The sequence below is a fragment of the Halichoeres trimaculatus genome, unplaced genomic scaffold (assembly GCF_033239565.1).
Source record: "Halichoeres trimaculatus isolate MK-OKI-2021-1 unplaced genomic scaffold, fHalTri1.1 fHalTri1_scaffold_16, whole genome shotgun sequence".
NCBI lineage: Eukaryota > Metazoa > Chordata > Actinopteri > Labriformes > Labridae > Halichoeres > Halichoeres trimaculatus.
Window position 1 is genome coordinate 26,214,276 of NW_027437194.1, and position 24,162 is coordinate 26,238,437.

The 24,162-nt window shown below is 40.3% G+C and overlaps 1 protein-coding gene across 3 annotated transcripts; it reads left to right on the forward strand.

Moving 5' to 3' along the window:
* Nucleotides 1-4,619: 4,619 nt before the first annotated feature.
* LOC141805298 (bone morphogenetic protein 1-like) lies at nt 4,620-24,121 on the forward strand. Of its 3 annotated transcripts, none has more exons than XM_074690270.1 (20): nt 4,620-4,923; nt 10,031-10,138; nt 10,212-10,355; nt 10,465-10,582; nt 10,668-10,846; nt 10,926-11,031; nt 14,230-14,354; nt 14,609-14,724; nt 16,739-16,841; nt 16,935-17,051; nt 17,162-17,307; nt 17,440-17,635; nt 17,710-17,835; nt 19,928-20,091; nt 20,193-20,373; nt 22,066-22,191; nt 22,666-22,793; nt 22,872-23,085; nt 23,238-23,488; nt 23,585-24,121. In XM_074690270.1, the coding sequence occupies exons 1-20, from the start codon at nt 4,788-4,790 to the stop codon at nt 23,717-23,719; spliced, it is 2,919 nt and encodes a 972-aa protein (XP_074546371.1). In that variant the 5' UTR covers nt 4,620-4,787; the 3' UTR covers nt 23,720-24,121. The 3 variants fall into 3 exon arrangements, with proteins under 3 accessions (XP_074546371.1, XP_074546372.1, XP_074546373.1); XM_074690271.1 differs by having other exon boundaries at nt 19,931-20,091; XM_074690272.1 differs by lacking the exons at nt 4,620-4,923; nt 10,031-10,138 and having other exon boundaries at nt 10,216-10,355; nt 10,469-10,582.
* Nucleotides 24,122-24,162: the final 41 nt, after the last annotated feature.

Consider the following 24,162-nt stretch of genomic DNA (forward strand, 5'->3'; position numbering starts at 1 on the left):
CTCAGCAGCAGATGTGTGCTGGCAGAGGAGGACTGAAGCTGGACTGAGTCTCTCTCCACCTCTCTCAGTCTACATTCAATAATTCGACCACAAAGTCTCCAGAGATCAGGAGAAAGAAGCAGTCAGTTTCTTTTTCATTTCTCTCTGACTTCTTTGTCTAAATGACTAAGAAACCTTTTATGTAATAACTTTTCCTTCTTGCAAAATGTTTATGTTTCATCAGCACATTCTGAAGGTCAGCTGAGCCCCACACCTTACCTATTACTGCGCCCTAGTGGTGACACTTGCATAGTGCAATTCTCTGCCCCAAATCCCACTGGCAACATTTGTAAAAATAAAATTAATGATTATAATAATAATAATAATAATAATAATAATAATAATAATAACAATAATGACAATTATATATATATATATATATATATATATATATATATATATATATATATATATATATATATATAGTGGGGAACATTGAATGCGTCATCTTTTTTATCATTACATTTATTTCCAAAGCTGCAATTCAAACCCACTTTCTAACCAGACATTGGTATTAACTCAAATACTCCACACATGAGAAAAAATCATGACGTTCAGGTCCATAAATAATGATTATGTGGAATTAAGTACGATAACACAGGAAAAAAGTATTGAACACACCATGGAAAGGCTGTATACTTTGGCAAGGAAATGCACCATACCACCTGAAATCTGTCAGAAATTATTACTTGAACTTCCAATGAGTGCAAACCAACATCAGCTGGGCTAGAGCAAATTGATGGTCCTATATAAAAGGTTGTTTTTTTCACCAAGCAGTTAAATACCACACACCTCATTATGGGTAAAGGCAAAGAGCTCTCTGAAGACATTCACAACCTGATTGTTGCTCAGCATCAGAATGGAACTGGCATTGGCACCTGAATATTCCAGTCAGCACCATTGGGGTCATTATTCGCAAGTGGAAGAAGCACCACCTTACCATCAAGAGGCCACGCACAGGAGCTCCTTGCAAGATTTCTGACCAGGGAGTCAGAAAGATAGTCAGAAGAGTACTCAACAAGCCAAGGACCACCCTGAAAGTGCTCCAGAAAGACTTGGAGGCAGCAGGTACGATTGTTACAGAGAAAACAATCAGCAATGCACTCCACCGCCGTGGCCTCTATGGACTCTCAGCCCGCAAGACTCCATTCCTCAAGAAAAGGCATGTTAAAGCTGGTTTAAAGTTTGCTAAACAGCATCTTGACAAGCCTGTAGAATACTGGGAGAATGTTGTCTGGTCAGATGAGACCAAAATTGAACTTTTCAGCTGTCATACTACATACCATGTTTGGAGGAGAAATGGCACTGCACATCACCCAAAAAACACTACACCAACAGTGAAGTTTGGAGGTGGAAGCATCATGGCATGGGGTTGTTTCTCATCTCATGGTGTTGGCAAACTTCATATAATTGATGGAGCAATGGATGGAGTCATGTATGGGGAAATTCTTGATATGAATCTGCTGCCATCCACCAGGATGATGAAGATAAGACGTGGCTGGACCTTCCAGCAGGACAACCATCCAAGGCACACGGCAAAGTTGACTCTCAAATAGTTTTTAAAAAAAAGAAAATCAATCTGTCAGAATGGCCTAGTCAATCACCTGACTTATATCCAATTGAACATTTGTGAAAGGAACCAAAGAAAAGGGTTCACCAGACGACACCAAAGAATATTCCAGATTTAAAGACAATCTGTGCAGAGGAATGGGCCAAAATCACACCTGAGCAGTGTGGGCCATTAGTTCAAACATACAAGAAGCTTCTGGAAGCTGTCATTGCAAACAAAGGCTTCTCCACTAAGTATTAGATGAGTCTCAGTTAGCATGATCAATACTTTTTTTTCTGTGTAATCGCACTTAATTCCACATAATCATTATTTATGGACCTGAACGCTGTGATTTCTTTTCATGTGTGGATTATTTAAGTTAATACCAATGTCTGGTAGAAATTTTGTTTAAATTGCATCTTTGGAAATAAATGTGATGAGAAAAAAAGTTGACGCGTTCAATACTTATTTTCCCCACTGTATATATATATATATATATATATATATATATATATATATATATATATATATATATATGAATAATGTCTCAATTCAAATACTTTGACAAAATTCGCTCTTTAATGCAAATGATTGCATGAATCGCAATTCCAGCAGCTAATCACTAACTCTGTGATTGAAACTGATTCCAGACTCCATGCTGCATTAGTGGTTTAATCTGAGGGGAAAAAAATAGAGAGAAAACAAGAAAACACAGTATTTTCTTTTGAGAAGTGAAACCAAAAGTTCTTGTAAGTTGACTTTTGACTTTTGTGAGGTGTCAAACTGGCTTGTTCTGTTGTAAAAGCCGAGCTTCGCTAACCCCCTGCTGGCTCCATAACACTGATGGGACTGGATCCATTCCACCTCTCCCTGGCTGCTGAAAGAAGATTACAGTCTTTTTCTTCAATTGTTGAGAAATTTTGTCTATTTGTATCTATACAGCTGGATGTGTCACTTTAAGTTGTCATATTGATAGCTGAAACGCAAAACCTCCTATCTGCAAAATTTTCCGATTTGCTGATTTCACTCTGGATGATGAGAAGGAGGAATGCTGCTCACATTCAGTCTGTCTCCAAGGTTTTTCAGCCCTTTTTGTGATAGAAAAGTCACATGAAAAAAACTCCCATCAGGTTTGTTATGAATATGCTGTGTAATAATAATAATAACAATGTAATAACATTAGCTGAGCCTCTGATTGAAAAATCAAACCATCCTAATAACTTCTAAACAGCAGAGATAGAAAAAGTTTACTCACCGTTCAGTGTGTGCTGATAGTGAAATCAACGTTTTAGACCCAAGCTGTTTTTTGAACCAGGCTGTAAATATGCTTTTTAATGCCATAAACATCTGTTTTTATGGCTGGTTGTGTACGTAACTTCTGGTCTTTCTGCAGCCAGCCTCAAGCAGATTCTTAACAAACAGCAACTTTTAGTGCTTCTGCATAGGCTTCATTTTTCTAAACTGGATGTTACCCCCTGGTCATGGCATGTTCTCCAACTGCACCTGACACTGTTCTGCTGTCACAGCAGAGCATTCCTGTTGCAAAACTTCAAACAGATCTGCTTTTTTGGGGGGGCTTGTGGTTCTCCACTTTGATATATATATACATAATGTAAAATGTATGTTTTGCATATGACTAATTTGTGTAATGAGTCTGCATACAGTCAGAAGAAGGAACATTTTAAATGTTTTATTTGATGCAGAGAAAGGAAGCCGATCGTAGCTAGGGGCCATATTGGATATGACGTGGGCTTTGAGCTTCTCATGTAACAGCTGCAGGGAACCTGTCAGTCATGTGCGTTGAGCTGCACCTCTGAGCTGTTTTTTTCATCAGGCTGTAAACGTGTTTTTTTTATGCCTTTAAAGTCTCCTTTTTTAGGCTGTATGTGGTTTCTAGTCTTTCTGCAGCCAGCCCCAAGAGGATTTTTTTGGATGAACAGCAACTTTTAGCACTTCTGCATCAGCTTCATTTTTCTTAACCCAATGTTGCTTTTTGGTGCACACATAAAATTTATTTTGTGATTGGTGAAATTTATTTTGTGTATGGTAAGATTTTTTTGTGATCGGTGAGATGTATTTTGTGATTGGTAAAATTTATTGTGTGATCAGTGAAATTCAATTTGCGTTCTTTAAAATGTATTTGTCTTTTTAATCATATCTTTGTAGTTTGTAAAATGTATTCGTGCTTCTGAAATTCATTTTGCACTTTTGAAATATTTAATCCCCATTGCTCTTTAGGCCACCATAGTAACGGCTTACTTCATATAAGCAGATTATATTAAGTGTTACCTTTCACAACATTGAATTGTAGGGTTTTTTTGTTACTTTAAGCTCCTGCTAATACACAGGTTTGGAGCACTAAGAGCAAAAATTACTGTTTGATACTAAACAAACTCACATTTTATGTCTACCTTTTACAGACAGTTTCTGTTCCTGAAATTTATTGGGAATTAAGTCAGTTTAGTGTGGAGAAAAGAAAGAATTAGCATGAATGTATTGGTCATATTGGTGTAGCTTAGCTTGCTACATTTATGTGGGCCATTACTTAAGTCAAGCTAAGCTGCTAGCTTAGCTCACTACGTTTTCCAAGTAGCTTGCCCAACACTGGGTTTACTTTCAGAAAATGATATAAAGGGTTTAATGTTTGGTCCAAACAACTTCTGGTGACATGAATAAGCAGCATAGGGCAGCGGAGGAAGATAACCAGTAAGTGAAACCTTGTGTGATAAACTCTGTCTTTCTTCACATTTTGAGCGATGTGCGTTTGTTCGGGGTCCATCTGGTTTAATAGGTCAAAAGTCAATACCTCATGCTAAGCTGTTGACTCACGCACCAGCACATTTTTTCCTCCAATTATTTTCTGTAATTTTACCCACTTTATAGTTAATTAACCATGCGCTTTTTAAACCCAAAGTGGCCCTTAAACGTAGTTAAAGAGGAAAGGAAAGAGAGGGAATGAGGTCAGTCATTATGTAAACGTGTGTAACCCCTGGTACTGCAGGTGAAGTACCTCTCTGGCTGCAGACTCATGCCTCTGCGCTCGGCTGTGGACTGTGCGCTCTGCTCTCACTCCTGTCAGCGGATCCCTGCAGCAGACAAACAGCGCTGTGGTTTATAAAATCACACCGCATCTGGTCGGGGAACTTTTACACGCTTCCTTTTCCCTGAGACACCTCTGTGGGACATCTGATCAGAGATTATGAAAGTCGCTCCTTCATTTCTTTACCTGTTGTACGTCTGTCTGCACGTCTCTCTGGCTGCTGATTGGGAGTTATTGGACACCAATTTTACCAACGACGGTGATGTAATCGACTACAAGGATCCCTGTAAAGCTGGTACAGTGTCTCTTACCTCCTCTTCTGTCTCATCGGTCATTAGCATTTCCTGTAGGATCATGTGTTGAATTTGTTGTTGGCTAATATCCACAGCAGCACCCTTAGGCCCTCATCACTGTGGAGCTAGCTCAGGTTAAATCATTCCTATCCATTCAGATCTGAAGAGATGATTTATGGGAAATTTGTGGAAATTAAAGATATATTAAAAACATTTAAAAAGCAGCTGTTATAGAAATATCTCATCTTTTGGCTTAATAAAGAACACATTTAACAACCAGTGATTTATGAAATATATCCAAAGCTTTCAATCATTTTTTTTTTTTCACTGAAAGTTAAAAATTGTTTTCACAAAGGCAGAAGAGTTGGGATACCAGCCTTTAAAGTAAGTATGATTACAGTCAGTTAATTTCATACTGGTGACAGTTAAATCATATTTTTCAGATTAAAGGAGACAGAGCAGCTCCAACATGAAAGCACATCAGATTGTGATGTTTCTCTAACAAAGCTAAAGGTACAGTTTCTGCTGACTGATGCAGTTTGATGCAGCTGCTGGAGTCATGTTGAAATTCTGTAAAGGGAGAATACATCTTTAACTTTAATTTAACGGATAAACTCATCCCGTTTTATCCACTTAGATAAGATTTACTTTACAGCGGAAGTTCTCGAACTTTTTTAGACCATGGACCCCTTTCAGGATGGACATTTTGTCAAGGGCCCCCTAAATATAACAATAAGTAGCATAACGTTAACACTATTTAATCATTTGCTATATAGTATTTTGCAACAATGAAATTAGGCTACATTTATACTTTCCAAGTAATTCATTTTTTTTTAAACTTTAAGAATTGCTGACTTTGAGGCAGTGGTGTGCACAGGGGGGCATGAAGGGTGGTCATCCCCTTTGTTGCCCAAAGACACATGTTTAAAAACACACTTAAGTGCCTTTTTGGATGGTTAAGATTTGATAAACTGCTTTCCTGGGCGACAAAACGCATGTTGTGTTGCCTTTTTTCTTTTTTTTTTTCTTTTTCATTTTTTCACTCCTGCCCTTCAAAAAGACAGTGCACATCACTGCACCAAAGTGTTTTTTTTTTGTTTTGAGGTTGTTTTTTTTTTATTATGTTGCATAGGGATGGGTACCTTTCACATCTGAAAAGATACGTTACCAATTCCCGGTACCTGGCAATCGGTACCAGTACTCAGCGGTACCAATTTTCGGTACTTTTGTGTGTGTTTATGTTGTAATGATTATCAATTCGTTTGATAATAAAATGTAAATTCTTTCATTTTATATAATATATCTTATATAATATATAGGCTTAACCTTGAAATGCTGTGTTTGTGTCCAGTATGGAAAATCACCTACTCTTCCACTCCATCACAGTCACAAGGATGCATTTAGGTACCTAAACATGGTCCTTTTTGATTTTACGGGAATTGGTACCCGGTACTTTTGACAGAATTTGGTCGGTACCTATAAAAGAAGCTAATTTGGTACCTATTCCTAATGTTGCACACTATGAAGTGATGAACATGTCACAATCATTTGGCAGTTGATCTCATGGCACAAAACTGAGTTAGGTCAGAGTATTGAAAAAGTAGCTGATTTTACTGGTGCAAGAGATTCCGGTATGTTGATATGCTTTATTAAGTGATGAAGCACACTTTTACAATTATTTTTGAATGATTTCATGGACCCCCAAGCTATGGGGACCCCACTTTGAGAAACACCGCTTTACAGCAAGAGACAGGGGACTAGAACAACGCACTTCCAAAGTTATATACCAATTGCATTTGATGAAAAGGAAAATAACAACAATTATTTTTATAATAATAATGATAATTAAAATAAAGAGTCAAATGTAGCCTCCTGGGACCCTGCATACTCATATCAGGGCATTAGATTTCTGCCTCTGGGACCCTTGACACTATTAATTTTTATTATTTTTTTTTGTTTTTATTTTTAATTTTTGATCTATTGGCCACATTTAGGAACAATGCCAACGCCATCTTCTGATGATATCATACTACATCAGTGAAAACAAGACAGTGATAATATCTGCAAAAGACTTCTACAGCAGCTCCTGAAGTAAATAAAAAAAAAAAAAACACGAAAGTACAAAGACTAATTTTTAACATACTATCACTATGCTATTAGGTCTCACTTATGCCAAATAGCAAGGAGAAAAAAAAATACACACCAGACAAAAGCTCAGGTCTCATGAGGACACATTTTATTCTACACCGTGGTCCCACTGGTGCGTAGGTAAGTAACTGCAAAGTGTCAAAGAAAATCATGAGGAAAAACTTTATCAGATTGATAAAGATACACAGGACATCCCACAATGGAGCCATAAAATAATCTACTGTGAAAAGGAACTGTATAAACAACATGCAGAAGTTTAAAACTCCCAAGTGTTGACTTGAGTCCACACTTTTTTTACTCCTACGTCTAACGTGGTCAGTCATTACTTGTGATACTCGGGGCCCTCAGCTGGTTAGGGTCCCTTTACACTTGTGACTCCTGAAACTTCCAAAACACAACACTCGTCTCCTCCGAGCTGTTGCCAGGGGAGCAGAGGTCGTTGAGGCCGTGCCAGCTCAGTCCTCGGCTGGACGCCGGTGAAATCCCTCTGGCTGCAGGGCACAGAGTACACGCTGCAGGGGTGACAGTCATTTACAGTCACCCTTTGCATGAGTGAATTCACATCAAAGGCCGACGCAGCGCCCGCTACATGTTTTCATTTGTACTTTCAAAGTCTCTTACATCACACGGCTAAATGAGGTATTAAACAGGAAAAACTCCAGAGAGCCGTTCTGCTTAGAGCAACGTGAGATCCCGATTTAAACAGGAAGTCAAGTCATAATGATGGAAACATGAGGATTGTGTGTAGTGTCACCCACAGGCTAACCACTGAGGGACGTCTTCTTCTTCCTGTTACATGCAGAAAATCTCAACTTTGGGCATCAGGAGAAGTTTTGGGTGTTGTTTGAACAGCTTTGGAAATGAATCATATATTTCCAGACAGAAACTCTTTATTTACGTCAATATTATTTGTTTAAAGAGTGTCCGTAGCAAGTACTTGTGTCCTTTTAACCAGTCTTTATTTGCTAAAAAGTGATTCCCTGAAGGGAGCTTGGCTTTTGTTTAGCTAACTGTTATGCTGCAGCACTCTGCATTTCTCTATTCTGTTTCTGTACAATTCTACTGCCTGTTGAAGCATAAGAAGGCAATGGAAAAGTCATTCACTGAAAGTAATGGAAATCAAAGCAGTGTTGATATCGTATTTCAAGAAATTAAAAGACAGGAGTGATGCCTGAATTGCTTATTAAGGATAAAGCAAAAATCTGGTGATGAGGTAACAAAAGTGATCTGAGTTTTGTTTTTTTGTTTTTTTTTCATTTTTTAAGCTTTTACAAGCAATTCAAGCATAATTTTTGTCTTTTAATATCTTGAAATAAGACATTTTTCTCATCTTATCATGTGAATGTGGTTCATAGTAAGTCTAATAAGACAATTTTGCCAGAAGTAAGACATAAAAACTCCCTCTGTAAGTTTTGGCTAAAAGAAGGCACTCTAGCGTGCTTTGGCTTTCAGGGTGGCACTTTGGCACATTAGGGAAAATATATCATGTTTTAACCATTCAAGGGGGTGGTTAAGTGTGTCAACCAAGTGGGCACTTTGGTGTGCGATTTTGGCTCCCAAGAGGGCATGCCCCCCATGAACACCACTGAAGAGAAATGACCTTTATGATTTTATGATTTTTGTGTTTTTTGGCCTCTTGCTATCTGGTAGGGCTGAACTAATTGTAAAATGATCTAATTGTTTTTTTTTTGTTGTTTTTTTTTAAAAGAATAATTATATTACAATTGAGCATGGAAGTTTTTTCCTTTATTTATTTGTTTATTTGTTTGTTTGTTTTATTTTATTTTATTATTTTTTGTTTCTTATTTATTTATTAATTTATTATTTATTTGATCATTTTATTTTATTTTATTTATTTATTTATTTATTTATTTTTATTTTATTTATTTATTTTATTTATTTATTTATTTATTTATTTATTTATTTATTTATTTATTTATTTTTTGGGGGGGGGGCATTTATCTTCTGTATTATTCACTAAACACAAGAACTAAGTCATGCTATAGTATGACTAACAGGACAAAGGATATAGTCAAAATATAAAGAAGTTTTTCCTGTTGGCCAGGCCTACATGTTATGATGAATTCATGCATGAATTTAACAAAAAACATCTCTTTATTTAACCATTACAATCACAGCAGACTATTAACTGATTGATTTGACTTCAAGCCTTGTTTTTTTGCCAGAAAAACCAGCATATTGACTTTTGCTGGTTTTAAGGAAGAACAAGTACAAGTTACTATTTTCCCTCCAGGTCTGTGCACATGAAACTTTTTCTTTTCCTTTTTTTAATTGCAGCCTTTGCAATTTAAAAATTGCATTTTATTACCTTGCAATGTAGGTTTCAATTTAATTAAATGCTCAGTCCAACTATCTGGGGTATTGAGATTGTTACACATACAGTTAGTGTGTCAAAGGGCAAACCAGTCAATGATTCAGTTATTAGCATTATTCCAACTCAGCATTCCAAATTTGGCAAAGAGATATCAATTATTATTATTCCTCCTTGTCAAATTCATCACACTAAACCTTTAACAGTTTTGAAATCTACTGCCTATTGACAAAGCTTTCGAGTCCAACAGAGCTGTGTAACTGTGGGGGATCACAGCTATTCAGACATCTATAGGTGACTCTGCTGCAACAATAGCCCAGTACAAAATGCCTCGTGTACTGTGGGTCACTGTTTCAGCAGCTATTCAGCAGCAAAGTCCAGCACAGTGAGATCACAATACTGTAAAGTATTCAGGTCACATCTTCTTTTTGTCAAATGACTCAGCAGTTGGGCCGCCCTGCTTTTAGGGATGTGTTTGCTGATCAAACAGACACGTGGAGCTGTGCTCAGGCCTCTTCTCAGGGCAGAGAGGCTCATACAGACAGAGCTGAACACGTCCTCATCACCATCTAGACTTGGATTAGTTAATCCTTACTTTGTTTTTTTTTAATCTGTGTTGTTTGCCACAGCTGCCTTTTGGGGAGATATTGCTCTTGATGAAGATGATCTCCGCATGTTTAAAGAAGTCCACAGAAGCAGTGCACCACATGCTGATCAGACCAACCAAACAGACTCAGGTAAAACACCAACCTGCTGACTTGAATTAAAGGCTGAGAGGATCAGTGTTGATTTCTGATGGACTTTTTAAAGGTAACAGCTCCACGGAGAGCGTCAGTACTCAGAGTGGATCAGACAGGCGCAGTCTTCACCGTCTGCGCAGAGCAGCCACCTCCAGACCTGAGCGCGTGTGGCCGGAGGGCATCATCCCATATGTCATCAGTGGGAACTTCAGTGGTGAGTTTGGGATGGAAACAGTGGATCTTGGTGTTCTCCTCACAGCAGAAGTTTATTCCATGTGAGGTTGTGATTGTGTGAAACCAGGTCAACCTTTCATTTCTTTCAGGCAGCCAGCGAGCCATTTTCCGTCAGGCCATGCGTCACTGGGAGAAACACACCTGTGTAACATTCACTGAGAGGACGACTGAAGAAAGCTACATCGTGTTCACGTACCGACCCTGTGGGTGAGTTTACCACACAATAATCAATGTCAATCAGTTTATTATCAAATGAACTGAATGCAGATCCAACCTGCGTGGCCTCCTGCAGGTGTTGCTCCTACGTGGGCAGGAGGGGCGGTGGACCTCAGGCCATATCAATAGGAAAGAACTGTGATAAGTTTGGCATCGTGGTGCACGAGCTCGGCCACGTCATCGGCTTCTGGCACGAACACACTCGGCCAGACCGTGACGAGCATGTGAGCATCATCAGAGACAACATCCAACCAGGTACAGTTCACCAAAGTTCACACAAATAAAAGTGCAAACGTGTGTGTGCTTCATATGCTGACTGTGTTGATGTGACCAGGACAGGAGTATAACTTCCTGAAGATGGAGCCAGACGAGGTGGACTCACTGGGGGAGGTGTACGACTTTGGCAGCATCATGCATTATGCACGCAACACTTTTTCCAGGTTGGCATGTGCTACTTTTATGATCTGTGGAAGGTTTTCATTGCGTTTACTGGATTTCCTAAACTTCTACTCACACTTGCTGTTAGCCCTGCTCTGGTTTATTTTAACAGTCTATTAAACAGCTCAGTTGGGTTCATGATTGGTCACGTGTGTTGCTCTAAAGCCTCATTGTTGAGCACTAGTAACTCACTCTGTCCATCCTGCCTGTTTATGTGAACTAGCAGAGTAAAGTTCACCAGTCTGCTTTTCAAACCAGGTCTGTACTCTGCTTCTTAAACCTTAACACCTGGTTTACACCTCTACAATGACTAGGGTTGCAAATAGGGATGTTCAATAAGGGACTCCTTCTTGAGTACTCACCGATACCGAGTACCGATACTACTAGTACTTTTAATACATAAAATTTCAATTAACAGTCACAGATCATTTTGATCAAAGACAGCACAGTCACAATGACATTGAATCCAAAAAACACAAACAACTCTCTCTGAGTGCAGAAAATCTTTTGATCAATATCAAAAAATAATATCAAAAGTTCACAATAAAACTAACTGTCAGAGTTTAAGTATTTTTCAAAGTAAACTAAAGTGTAAAATAAAAAACTTTAACTGTTAACTCTTCCTGGTTCATTCATATTGTCTGAAAAGGACCTGGCACACATTTGCAGTGGTGTTGAACCACAGCAATTAGCAGTATCTAGTGGCGAGGAGGACTTGCTCGACATAAGATTTTTTTTTTGCCAAGAATATCTGCTGCTAGTATCTGCAGCCTTCACGAGTACCCATACCTTGAAAAAAGGCTGGATTCCAATACCTGTTATTGGTATCTGGCCATCCCTAGTTGCAAAATTCCATGATTTTTCAAAGTTGCAAACTTTTCATGGGAAGATTCAGGAATTTATATTAACCGCCTTTAACTGGTTGTTAACATGTTCAAATATTAACCATTTTGGTTTGGTGTAGGCAGAGGTGCAACCTAAAATGTCTGGTACAATATTTTTAAATGAAATTTCTGATGAATTTCCAGGATTTTTCCATAACTGGAGTCCAACTGTCATGAACATAGGCATTAATATGTGTCATAAGCAAACCTACCAGCAAACATGCCTGATACAACAGTTATAAATGGCACTAATCAGTTTTTAGAACAGGAGAACTAGAGATGTTTTTTTTTTTTCAGAGAGCAACAAAAACTATCAATGGTGAAAAATAAAAGATTCAGGTATTAAAATAACATTGGCATATTGCCCATGTCCCCTCAGCTTTCCTTAAAAGTTCCCATTCAAACATGCCAAAATTTTGATTTAGCTTCTCTGTAGGCCGTGCTTTCTATTCATCAAGGACCTGGACCTCATCGTCTTAGATATCTGCTGTCTCATTATGACTGGTCGCCATCTAAATCAGTGGTCCCCAACCACCGGTCCGTGGGTCAATTAGTACCGGGCCGCACATAAAAAATACTCAACTTACATTATTTCAGTTTGCAATGTTTTATTTTGAAAAATGACTGGATTCTCTCTGTCTATGACTCATTTGTGATGCCGAACCCCCACAAAATGGACAAAAACAAACATCTTTGGAAATTTTTTTTAGGCAGAGTAAAAAAACAGTGAGGAGACAGAAGAAGAGCTGGTCCGTGAATTTTTTGTGTGACATTAAACCGGTCCGTGGCGCAAAAAAGGTTGGGGACTGCTGATCTAAATGGTTTCTTTAACAGAATAACAGAAACCATGAATGGTGGAAAAATAAAATAATTTTTAAGCTACAAAACCCTGAAAATTTTCAATATTCCTGAGACATAATTCCCATGAAAGTTTGTAGGAAACTTACCAGAAATTTTCCACCCTTTTGCAACCCCAGCAATGACCCTATGTCGTAGTGTCCAAATGCAGTAAGGTCTGTTTCCTATCCAAACTCCAAAGTTTTGTGCTTGCTTTTTCCAAGCAGCAATTTTCATTATGACTTGCTGGTTTCAGAGTTGTTGACTTAAGTGTTAAGCAACAGGTGAACACCTTGTAGCTGTCTGCAAAGAGGCTAAAAGTCATCATCTGAACTTGAACAAGTTCAGCATTTTCAATATGACTCCCAAGCACAATGAGCTTTAAAACTCAGTATCAGAAACAGATGGGTGACATCACAGAGACTACATTCATACAGTCTGTAGGCTACTTTTTTTTTCTAACAGCAATTTGTGTGTATTTTGTGTTGTACTAAAGCTGATAAATGTTGCTGCAACAAGGAATGATAGAGTGAAGACATCTAAGGTGATGAAATGTTCAGCTGACATGTAATAAACGCAATCCCACTGAGCTGACCAATCACATGGCTTGCAGTCTACATCAATTCAACGTATTGTTACATTTTGAAGGAGGTGTGGGTCATGCTTCTTTGTCGAAACACGTAAGGCCACAGCATCAATTCAACACAGTATACATAAGTATCAACCATCAGTGAGCAAACCTTTTCAATTTCTGATTTTTAACTGGTGGTATCAGTGTATTCAAGTGATAAACAGTCTGACTGCCGCGTAGTAATTCAGAGACACTAGTGTTGTGTTCAGCCACACTGTGTGAAAAGAAACTCATCATTCAGGATTATCTATTGATCTTCTACACAAATCTGTTTGGATTCAGCTCTGCTAAATTAGATCTGTAAGAAACTTCGGGGGATTTGATCCTTTATTGTCAAAGAGCTAGTTTCCTTTTCATTTCTGTCTCGTGCATGTTGTTGCCTTGTTGCTTTTTTCCCTCTCAGCTTTCAGTTTTTTACCTCCATCACTGCTTTGCCGGTCTGGGTCATGGAGGCAGGCCAAGCTAAATAAAGGCCTGGCAGCCCTGGCTTTGTTGAACAATTTGGGCTGGAGTGGCCTTTTTCTCTGGCATTCAGGAGCTGGCTCCACTGAGCCGCCTGGCACTAGCGAAGGGCTCCATTCAGAGCGCTCTGTTTGCACATGCCTGTCATTCATGGGTGCATCACCATGGGAACTGTGCAAGAGGGAGTTCAAACCCCAGGGGGAGATTATCAGAATCAATAAAGTATCAAGGTGTTGAACAGGAGAGGATCTAAAAAGAATCCTGTCCTCAGCGGGGATGAGTCGAGCGGTTCAGAGCTGTTTTTCCAGATCAAGCCTCTTGTGATGACTGATTTCTGAATGATTCTTTGATCTGAACTGCTCATGTTTGTGAAATGTCTTACACAGGGGCATCTTCTTAGACACCATCCTGCCCCGTTACGATGTGAACGGAGTCAGGCCGCCCATCGGACAGAGGACCAGACTCAGCAAAGGGGACATCGCACAAGCTCGCAAACTCTACAAGTGTGCCAGTAAGATGAACAAATGATCGTATCAGTCACATAAACACAATGAAGATATTCTCTCCAAAAGAGACCAAGTACCCTGTGCTTATGAGAATGAAATACAGTGTGATCAGAAAAACAACACATTAATCCTTCTTTTCAAAAAATTTAAAATAATGTTTGAACCCTTTTATTCTCTGGTTCATGGCTTCTCTGAATCTAAACTTTCTTTGGGGTATGACCCTGTCTGTGTCTAATGGTGTTTTGTTTGTTTGTCAAAGAGTGTGGGGACAACCTGCAAGAAAGTTCTGGAAACTTCTCATCCCCTGGATTCCCGAATGGATACTCGGCCTACACTCACTGTGTGTGGAGGATCTCTGTCACTCCTGGAGAGAAGGTGAGTCAGGAACAAGAAACCACGATGATGAAGTGACTGACTTTTTAAAGCGTCTGTCTACATTTATTTAAACAATGAGAAACGGCTTCAAGGAGTCAATATGATTTTTATTTTACAAAGTTTAGGATGCTGATGTAAAATTTATGAGGTTACATAGGCGCCAAGTTTCATTCATGACCTGAAAACCTGCTCAAATGAGCCAAAAGTCATCATTTCATTCATGAAGCGCACACAAAGGGTTAAACGCTCCACAAACTTCACTGCAGAGCAAACAGTGTGTGTGCGTCAGTGTGTTTTGAAAACATTTAAATGAGCTCAAGGTCCACACTCACACACTCTCTGACTCTCAGTCTGTGAAGACCTGGGTCCTAATGTTAGACCCTAAAGTGTTGAAGGATCTCCTGCAGACTATTCAGCCCATAATGCACCTTTTCCTTAAGTGGGCACATCTGCAAAAAGACATTACCCAGAGTTTATAGTTGTATGAGTTGATGTCTAATGGGAACTTTGAAGCATGGGGAAAAAAAGTCAAGTTACACAGAAATTAATAACTGAACTGAAAAATTAAACTAAGAAAAGAGCGAGTAAGAGATGTAAACAAGAAGCACTGAAGCTGAAACCAGTGTTGAGGCTTCAAAATAAAAGTTTACCTGTTGTTATAGATATGGTGCATTCAGAAAGTATTCACAGTTCTTCAGTTTTTCCACATTTTAAGTCTTATTCCAAAATTCCATCCTGTTTCCACTGATAATCCTTGAGATGTTTCTACAGCTTCAGTGGAGTCTATCTAAGGTAAGTTCAGTTGGTTGGACATGAATTGGAATGAGACACCCCTGTCTATACAAGGTCCCACAGGTGACAGAGCATGTCAGAGCACAAACCAAGCATGAAGTCAAAGGAACTGTCTGTGAACCTCAGAGTCAGGATTGTCTCCGGGAACAGATGTGGAGAAGGGTCCAGAAAGATTTCTACTGCTTTGAAGGTCCCAATGAGTCCAGTGGACTCCATCATCTGTAAATGGAAGAATGTCAGAACTGCCAGGATTCTTCCTCGAGTTGGACCCTCATCTAAACTGAGCAATCAGAGGAGAAAAGCCTTAGTCAGAGAGGTGACCAAGATCCTGATGGTCATTCTGTTGGAGCTCCAGTGGTCCTCTGTGGTGAAAGGAGAACGTTCCAGAAGGACAACCATTTCTGCAGCAATCCACCAATCAGGCCTGTTTGGTAGAGTGTCCAAATAGAAGCCATTCCTTAGTAAGAGGCACATGGCAGCCCACCTGGAGTTTGCCTAAAGGCCCCTGAAGGACTCAGACCACGAGGAAGAAAACACTCAGCTCTGATGAGACAAAGATTGAACTCTTTGGCGTGAATGCCAGGCATCATGTTTGGAAGAAACCAGGCACCACTCATCACCTGGACAATCATGCTGTGGGGATGTTTTTCAGCAGCAGGAACTGGGAGACCAGTCAGGATTGACGGACAGACGACTTCAGCAATGTACAGAGACATCCTGGATGAAAACCTGCTCCAGAGCCAAGATTTTAAAGGAGTGGCTTCAGGACAACTCTGTTAAGGCCCTTGAGTGTCTTATCCAGAGCCCAGACTTCAATCAAATCAATCATCTTCGGAGAGATCTGAAAATGGCTGTGCACCAATGCTCCCCATCCAACCTGATAGAGCTCAAGAGTTGATGCAAAGAGGAATGAGGTGTGGCAAGGTGCATAATCAAAGTATTAAGCAAAGGCTGTGATTTCTTCTCTCTTTTTTTATTTGATAAATTTTCAAAAATTCAAAAAAGAAAAAAAAAGTTGGCATTATGGGGCGTTGTGTGCTGAATTTTAAGGGGAAAAAAAGAATTTATTCCACTTTGGAATGAGGCTATAACATGAAATGTGAAAACAGTGAAGTGCTGTGAAAACTTTCTGGATGCACTGTTAATCTAATCTTATGAATCAGAGTATTTCAGAGTCTATAAATTATTCCCGACTCTGCTCTGTGTGTCTCCTGTCTCTCAGATTGTGTTGAACTTCACTTCCTTGGACCTCTTCAGGAGCCACTTGTGTTGGTACGATCACGTGGAGGTTCGAGATGGGTTCTGGAGAAAAGCTCCATTAAAAGGTCTTACACTTTATTTCACATGAAACTTCTCTCTTTTAACTGAATGTTCAGAAACATTAAGAGACAGGTGTATTTATGTCTGTGCTTTGTCAGGACGTTTCTGTGGAGACACACTTCCAGACACGATCACCTCGACGGACAGCCAGCTGTGGGTGGAGTTCAGGAGCAGCAGCAGCTGGGTGGGAAAAGGTTTCTCTGCGGTTTACGAAGGTACAACTCTGATGATGGCTGGGATTTTAAAATTCACGGTACATGTCAGAGATTTCAGCAGCTTTTCTCTCCACTGTGTGAAAACTGAGCGTGATGTCTCTTTCCTGCAGCCATCTGTGGGGGAGAAGTGAGGAGGGACAGTGGACAGATCCAGTCCCCCAATTATCCTGACGACTACCAGTCCAACAAAATGTGTGTGTGGAAAATCACAGTGGAAGAGGGGTTTGATGTTGGCCTCTCCTTTCAATCATTTGATGTAAGAAATGATCATGTAGATGTGGACTTTAGGCTTTCATAACCTATGACTCATAAAACAGAAAAAGTTGTAACCAGTGTTTTAACTCCTGGTAAAATCCTCGGCTGTAAGATGTTTTTACGTCTGCTGCAGATTGAGAGACATGACAGCTGTGCGTACGACTACGTTGAAGTAAGAGATGGCGGTTCAGAAAGCAGCCCGCTGCTGGGACGCTTCTGCGGCTACGACAAACCCGATGACATCAAAAGCAGCTCCAACCAGCTCTGGCTGAAGTTCGTATCAGACGGATCTGTAAACAAAGCCGGGTTTTCTGCCAGCTTTTTCAAAGGTTAGAAAGTTCTTCCAAACTTCCTGCAGTATAGAGACCTTCTGCTTTGGGTGAAAACTTTTTTTGTTTTCCAGAAATGGACGAGTGCTCGAGGCCGGATAACGGCCACTGTCAGCAGCGCTGTCTGAACACGCTGGGCAGCTACAGATGTGCCTGTGACCCTGGGTTTGAGCTGGCAGCAGACAGACGAAGCTGTGAGAGTGAGTGAAGAGCACGACTTCACCAAAAGTTCCCAGCAAAACGAAACTTGTAGCAACACCCTCAGGTTGCTTGATTTAAGACTAACATGCAGCACGAAACGTATTTTTTTGCCAAAATTTGTGGCGCTTTCTCATCCCTAGGCTTCAAGGAAAAATTATCTTGCTGCACGAGCAGATGACATGACTAGATTGGGAAAATTTTCTCACCGCATTTATTGTTTTGTCTTTTAGTTTGGCTTTTTTTTGCAGAGTAACAGTCTTGAAACTTCAAATAGGTGTAGAGCCTACAAAATAGTTCAGCTGGCAGAACGTTCTACCTTTTCTTTATTGAGTTAGCTAAAAGCTAGTTAGCTTAGCTTATCATAAACACTGGAAACAGTACAGAAGACTGCAAAAACTGAAATGTAAACAAGTGTTAACGTCATGTTTTAAAACAAATTCATATTAGATATCAGTCACGAGCACTGGACAGGTGTTTAAAATTGTTTTAATGACAACTTTTTAAGCTGTTTTATGTTAAAACTTCAGCACTGGTTTCCTTCTCGCTGAACTAGTTTTGCATACTTCGAATCTGAAATCTATTGTGTTTGTCTCTTTAGTTGAGAGCAAAAAAAATGTTTAGTAAACCTATTGATATGACAAGACCAGATAGACCAGATTGTCTTATCTCAAGAAATCAAAAGACAAAAATGATACCTGAATTCTTTGTGAGGAGTAAAAATCTGCCAGAAAATTCTGCTGGTCAAGTTTTTTGGAAATAAGTTTAATGTCCCAATATGAGACACCAAAAGAGTATCGTTTTCTTATCACTGCCATAAAACTTGAAATCAAGAAATTATGGGCTTGTCAGTGAATGAGGCACACTCTAAGCCTACAAAGACAAATCATGTAAAAAAATGACTTAACCTGTCCTCACCTCCATTACTCATACCCTTTTGTTTCATTGATGTGTGACGTGCTAGCTCTAGCTCTTTATTAAGCCTTCAAACCAAAGTATGACATTGAAGTTAACACTGAACCTCCTGCCAGAGTGAAAATGTGACTGTGCCACGAAGAGTGAACCTTTCTTTGAGTCTGTCAGTTCTCTGCTCACTTAAAATCTTTATTTCATGAGACTGAAGTCCACCCTGACATCCATCTGTTTGCTCTTCAAATAACAGCATCAGTTCTTCAGAGTTATAATTTGAAAAAATGGTGTGACCATCATAATGTTTTATCAAATTTAGCGCAAAGTAATCCGTCAAATCCAGATTTCAATTATAAATGTTTGTATTAAATCTATACCTGAACAACAAATGTTAAATTGAATTTAAGATTTTAAATATTTATGCTGATGATGCTCTGTTGTGCTTAATATTTCATTATCTAACAAGTTTACATTGTAATTCAAAGTCTGTCCCCACATTGCTGTGTTTCCTAAATTGATCTGCCTCTACTGACATCATTATTAACTGGCACTCCAACAAAGAAATGTGGAAAATAGATCAAACATTTTCTGTTTGAATGCTTTTATATCAAGTTTAACTCTTAGCTATTTTTTCCAGTTGTGGATGAAATGTTAAATTAGAAAGAGTTTTTAAATTTTGGAAATATTCCACAGTCAGTATGAGGTGGCTGTTAGTTCCCTCCTCTTCCACCAGAGGGCAGTGCTGCTTCATTACACTTTTTCTTTTGTAAGTCTACATGAGGACTAAACTGATGAATCATGGGATGTGATTGTTGAACAGGGTCTCTCTCAGCTGTTTATTTCCCAACACAGCATCTACAAACTGAAATCCTGACTCCTGGTTGGATTAAAATTTAGTTTAGGGTTCCTGGAGCAAAAAGTTCGGAGTGGCACTTTTCTTTAAACACATATATGAATCTGACATCCTGTCTGTTATGTTTCCTCATTGTATATCTCAGTCATTTTATTTGCCTAAAACATCTTGTCTGTTTTATTTTACAGTTTCAGTCAGCAGCATTCACCTTCATGGCATAAATTTGTGATTAACTCAGCATCAGGACCAGCACCAACATGTTATGAATTTGTGTTTCGTAAATGTTTTTTTCTTGCCCTTCTCCCACTAAAACCTGTGCTCTCCTCCTCCAGCAGCTGCCTGTGGTGGGTTCATCACCAAGCTGAACGGCTCCCTCACCACCCCAGGGTGGCCCAAAGAGTATCCTCCAAACAAAAACTGTGTGTGGCAGCTGGTGGCACCGGCTCCTTACAGGATCACTCTGATATTTGACGTGTTTGAGACAGAAGGAAATGATGTAAGTTAAGGACGGGAATGCCAACGTTCTCTCAGACTGACAGTTTCACAGGCCATCACTTTGTTCTATGGAATAATCACGTTTCTTGTATTTGCCACCAGGTGTGTAAATATGATTACGTGGAGGTGCGCAGTGGGTTGAGCTCCGACTCAAAGCTTCATGGGAAGTTCTGTGGAGCAGAGAAACCCGAGGTCATCACCTCCCAACAAAACAACATGAGGATCGAGTTCAAGTCTGACAACACTGTCTCCAAGAGGGGCTTCAAAGCTCACTTCTTCTCCGGTGAGTCATGGAGGGTGGGGGTCCATTTAGGAAAGAGTTACTCAGGAGGTGGGACACTGAAAAACCATTGTCTTATCCCTATGTCACATAAAGCCTAGTGCAGTTTGCAGCCATGATTTGATATCAAGTTACCAATGTCTCAGAGCAGTGTTTCTCAAACTGTGGTCCGCAGACCACTAGATGTCAGCCATGACCAGTGTGTGATTTGTGGGGATCAACTCCTCCTCTGGTTTTTGCATCCCTACATCTGCTGAATTAACTTAATCCCCATTAGGGACAACCCTGTCAGTGATTAAAAACCAGTTGAAACAGTAGTCAGGTTGTCACAGAGTTCTCTGACACGTTCAGCCAACACCGCTGACACTTTCACCTGAAAGGAGACCAAGGAGACAATCTCCATAAAGTGTTTTTAATGCCGTCTCCATGCTGCGCTGGCTGTTTGTCTTAAGTCCTCTGCCAGGTTTGTGCGACTCACCCTTACCCACAGTCCTGAAACTTTATTAGGCCCCGTCCCTCATCCAAAGGTGTGGCCTTCACAGAAAATTAAACACTTCATGTCTTTTTGGTTTTTGTTACAGATGAATGTTCAACTGTTTGAAATGTAATGAGTAAATTTAAAGGTAGTATCTGCAGGATTTTCCAAAATAATAAAATGTCAATTTTTACAGGACTATTCCTGTGCAATCATTCCTGACAGGACTTTATACATGTGTGTCAGCGTCTGTGTCAGCCTCAACCCCCTCCTCTGCCTGTAATGTTCATGTTTTGGTTGTTTCTGGGTGGAAAGTAAGCGTGGTTGCACCAGCCAATCACAGAGCGCCCAGTGTGCAGGTGACTTTGCATGTTTATCAGCACGTGGAAGAAGCTGTCCTCAGCAACTACAATAGTAGACATAGTAACATGGGACGAAGAGCGAGGGTTGGTGTATGGGAAATACCCGTGATTAGCTTGCGCTAACATGCCAAGTCAGGTGCACAGCTCTGAAGTCTCTCCTACGTAAAAACACGATGCTACAGGTGGTTGCTGGGCTCCTGAGTGTGTTCATGTAGTCACGTCAGAGGCTGTTGGTGTGCGCTGCTGCTGGCACTGAGCCAAGGAGGAGGAGCCCAGTTTGAATGCTGTGTTAACAAACAAGGAATGAAAATTACTGCAGACCCTACCTTTAAGAAGAGAATGAAGTCTGTTGATTGCTTGTTTTTACATGATTTAAAAAAAAAAAAAAAAAAAAAAAACCCATCCCTCTGGTTTTCGGAAAATTGCACCCTGGCCAAAACCATGAGTAAACTGTATTTTTTTTTTTTTTTATGTGTTCGGATAGTGAAATTCAATTTTCAAATGGGAGACTTTATGCACTAGGCTGTAAACATGCTTATTTCTGCTGTGGCTTGGTGTGTATGTGGTTTCTGGTACTTCCAGAGCCAGCCTCAAGTGGACACTGGAGGAACTGCAGATTTTGGAACTTCTGTATTGTCTCATAATTTTAGACCGGAGGTTGCCGCTTTGGACAATAAACTACGAACTGAGTTTACAAAGTTTAAATGTTATAAATTAATACATTATCCTGTCGCTTTGCATCCTGGAAAAAGTGGTCTGAACAAAGAAAAGCAGCTCCTCCAAACTTGAGTCCGTCTTTCTCATGCTGCTTTCTGTAACTTTGAGGAAGTTTGTTTTGCTTTTTTGACCTTTCTACAGACATCGATGAGTGCTCCAAAGAAAACGGAGGCTGCCAGCATGAATGTGTGAACACCTTCGGGAGCTACAGCTGTCAGTGCCGGAGCGGCTTCATGCTGCACGATAACAAACACGACTGCAAGGAAGGTGGAGTGTGTGTTTCTGAGAGCGTGTGTTTCTGAGTGTGTGTTTCTGTGTGTGTGCTCTGCTGGTTCATTCAAAAGGTCAGCCCACAAAAAATGAAAACACTTCTGTATCATATTCCTTATTTTACTCCCTGGTTTCTTCTGACCAGCCGCAGTCTAAATTAAATTTTACATCCATGTTAAATCACACCACAGACGTGAGTGTGGGCAGTCTACAGAGGAGCTACTCAGAGCCACTTATGGACTCTGTTAACTGCTAAGAAATGGGAAATCCCCAGACCGTGTGAGTGCGTGTGTGTGAGAGTGAGAGTGCGTGTGGAAAGATTTAGTTTTGCTTTCTTTTTCCTTCACTTTTATGAGACCCCTGCTCGGAGGTAAACACTCTGAAGGGCGTTTGTGTCGAAGAACAGGAAAGGATGTGATGCAGCTTTCATTGTTTGGCTCTAAGATGCTCTTTTGTTATGTTTTTCTGAAGCCGGCTGTGATCATGCTGTAAACAGTGTGTCCGGCACAATAAGCAGCCCAAACTGGCCTGACAGATATCCCAGCAAGAAAGCCTGCACCTGGTCTCTGTCCACGACCCCGGGCCATCGAGTCAAGCTGGTACGGAAACAGATGTTTCTGGTGTTTCTTTCTTTGTGTTTCTTGGGAAACTTGCAGTCTTTGAATCTCTTTTTTTAGGTTTTCAATGAGATTGACATGGAGGCTCACCTGGAGTGTGCCTATGATCACCTGGAGATCTACGATGGGCGAGATGCACGCGCCCCGACTCTGGGACGCTTCTGTGGCACCAAAAAACCAGCTCCCGTCATCTCTAGCGGCAACAGAATGTTCCTGCGCTTCTTCTCAGACAACTCGGTGCAGAAGAGAGGATTCGAGGCCTCGTACAGAGCAGGTGGGGCAGAGCACATAAAGAGGAGAAAGAATAGAGCGCTAAAAATGAGATATTCAACCCACTGCTTTGCCGTGTTAAGAGGGCGAAATTCTTTCCCTACTTTTACGAGTTTCTCTCTTTGACCCTCTAATTTTGTGGTTGTGAATTCCCAGAGTGCGGAGGAAGCCTGAAAGCCGAGGTCAAGACAAAAGATCTCTACTCTCACGCCCAGTTTGGAGATAACAACTACCCCAGTGGCTCCGATTGCCTGTGGGTGGTCTCTGCTGAGAAGGGGTACGGAGTAGAGATCATCTTCCAAGTGTTTGAGATCGAGGAGGAGGCGGACTGCGGGTACGATTACGTGGAGCTGTATGACGGCGCTGACATCAAGTCACCGAGGCTGGGAAGGTTCTGTGGATCTGGGGTAAGGCTGAGATATATTTCCCCTGGAAGAAAAAGCACATTAAACGTCTTTATTTCTTTAGAACCTTTCATTTTTTCCTCCTTTCTTGTTTCTCAGGCTCCAGAGGAGGTCTACTCAGCGGGAGACGCCATCGTTTTGAAGTTCCACTCAGACGACAGCATCAATAAGAAAGGCTTTCATGTGCGCTACACAAGCACAAAGTTTCAGGACACTTTACACACAAGCAAGTGACTCTTTGAAACCATCCAAAGCTAAAAGAAGACTGTAGCCCTAACATTTAGAGGGACACACCCCACATCCAGTCATGAAGCGAGCGCACGGATTCACACCACAAACACCAACCACACACTGCTCACACACATCTGTGAGAGGGAAGCCGTGCAGAGAAAACTGCGCCTTCACTCGACTTTATTATAGAGCTTTATAGGATGAAGGAGGAGGAGGAGGAGTAGTTTGCAGTGATTCTTTTGGGTAGTCTCAGTCGCACATCACGTTTTAGAAACTGTGTTAAAGGTATTAAATGTATATATTGGGATATTGTTTGCCAATTTTTAATTGGTTTGTCTCTTTTTACTGTTTGAGAGTAAAAGTTGGACCACTTCTTATGAAGGTGACGCTCCTTTTTGTGTTGTATCTTCATCAAAGATTTTTCTCACTCAAAGAAAGTTGGTACT

What these genes read in the sequence shown, in the direction of transcription:
- LOC141805298 (XM_074690270.1), top strand. Translation starts at nt 4,788, where the DNA reads ATGAAAGTCGCTCCTTCATTTCTTTACCTGTTGTACGTCTGTCTGCAC. An exon ending in GACCAACCAAACAGACTCAG is followed by an intron (nt 10,139 to 10,211) that starts GTAAAACACCAA and finishes GACTTTTTAAAG; the next exon opens with GTAACAGCTCCACGGAGAGC. An exon ending in CATCAGTGGGAACTTCAGTG is followed by an intron (nt 10,356 to 10,464) that starts GTGAGTTTGGGA and finishes CATTTCTTTCAG; the next exon opens with GCAGCCAGCGAGCCATTTTC.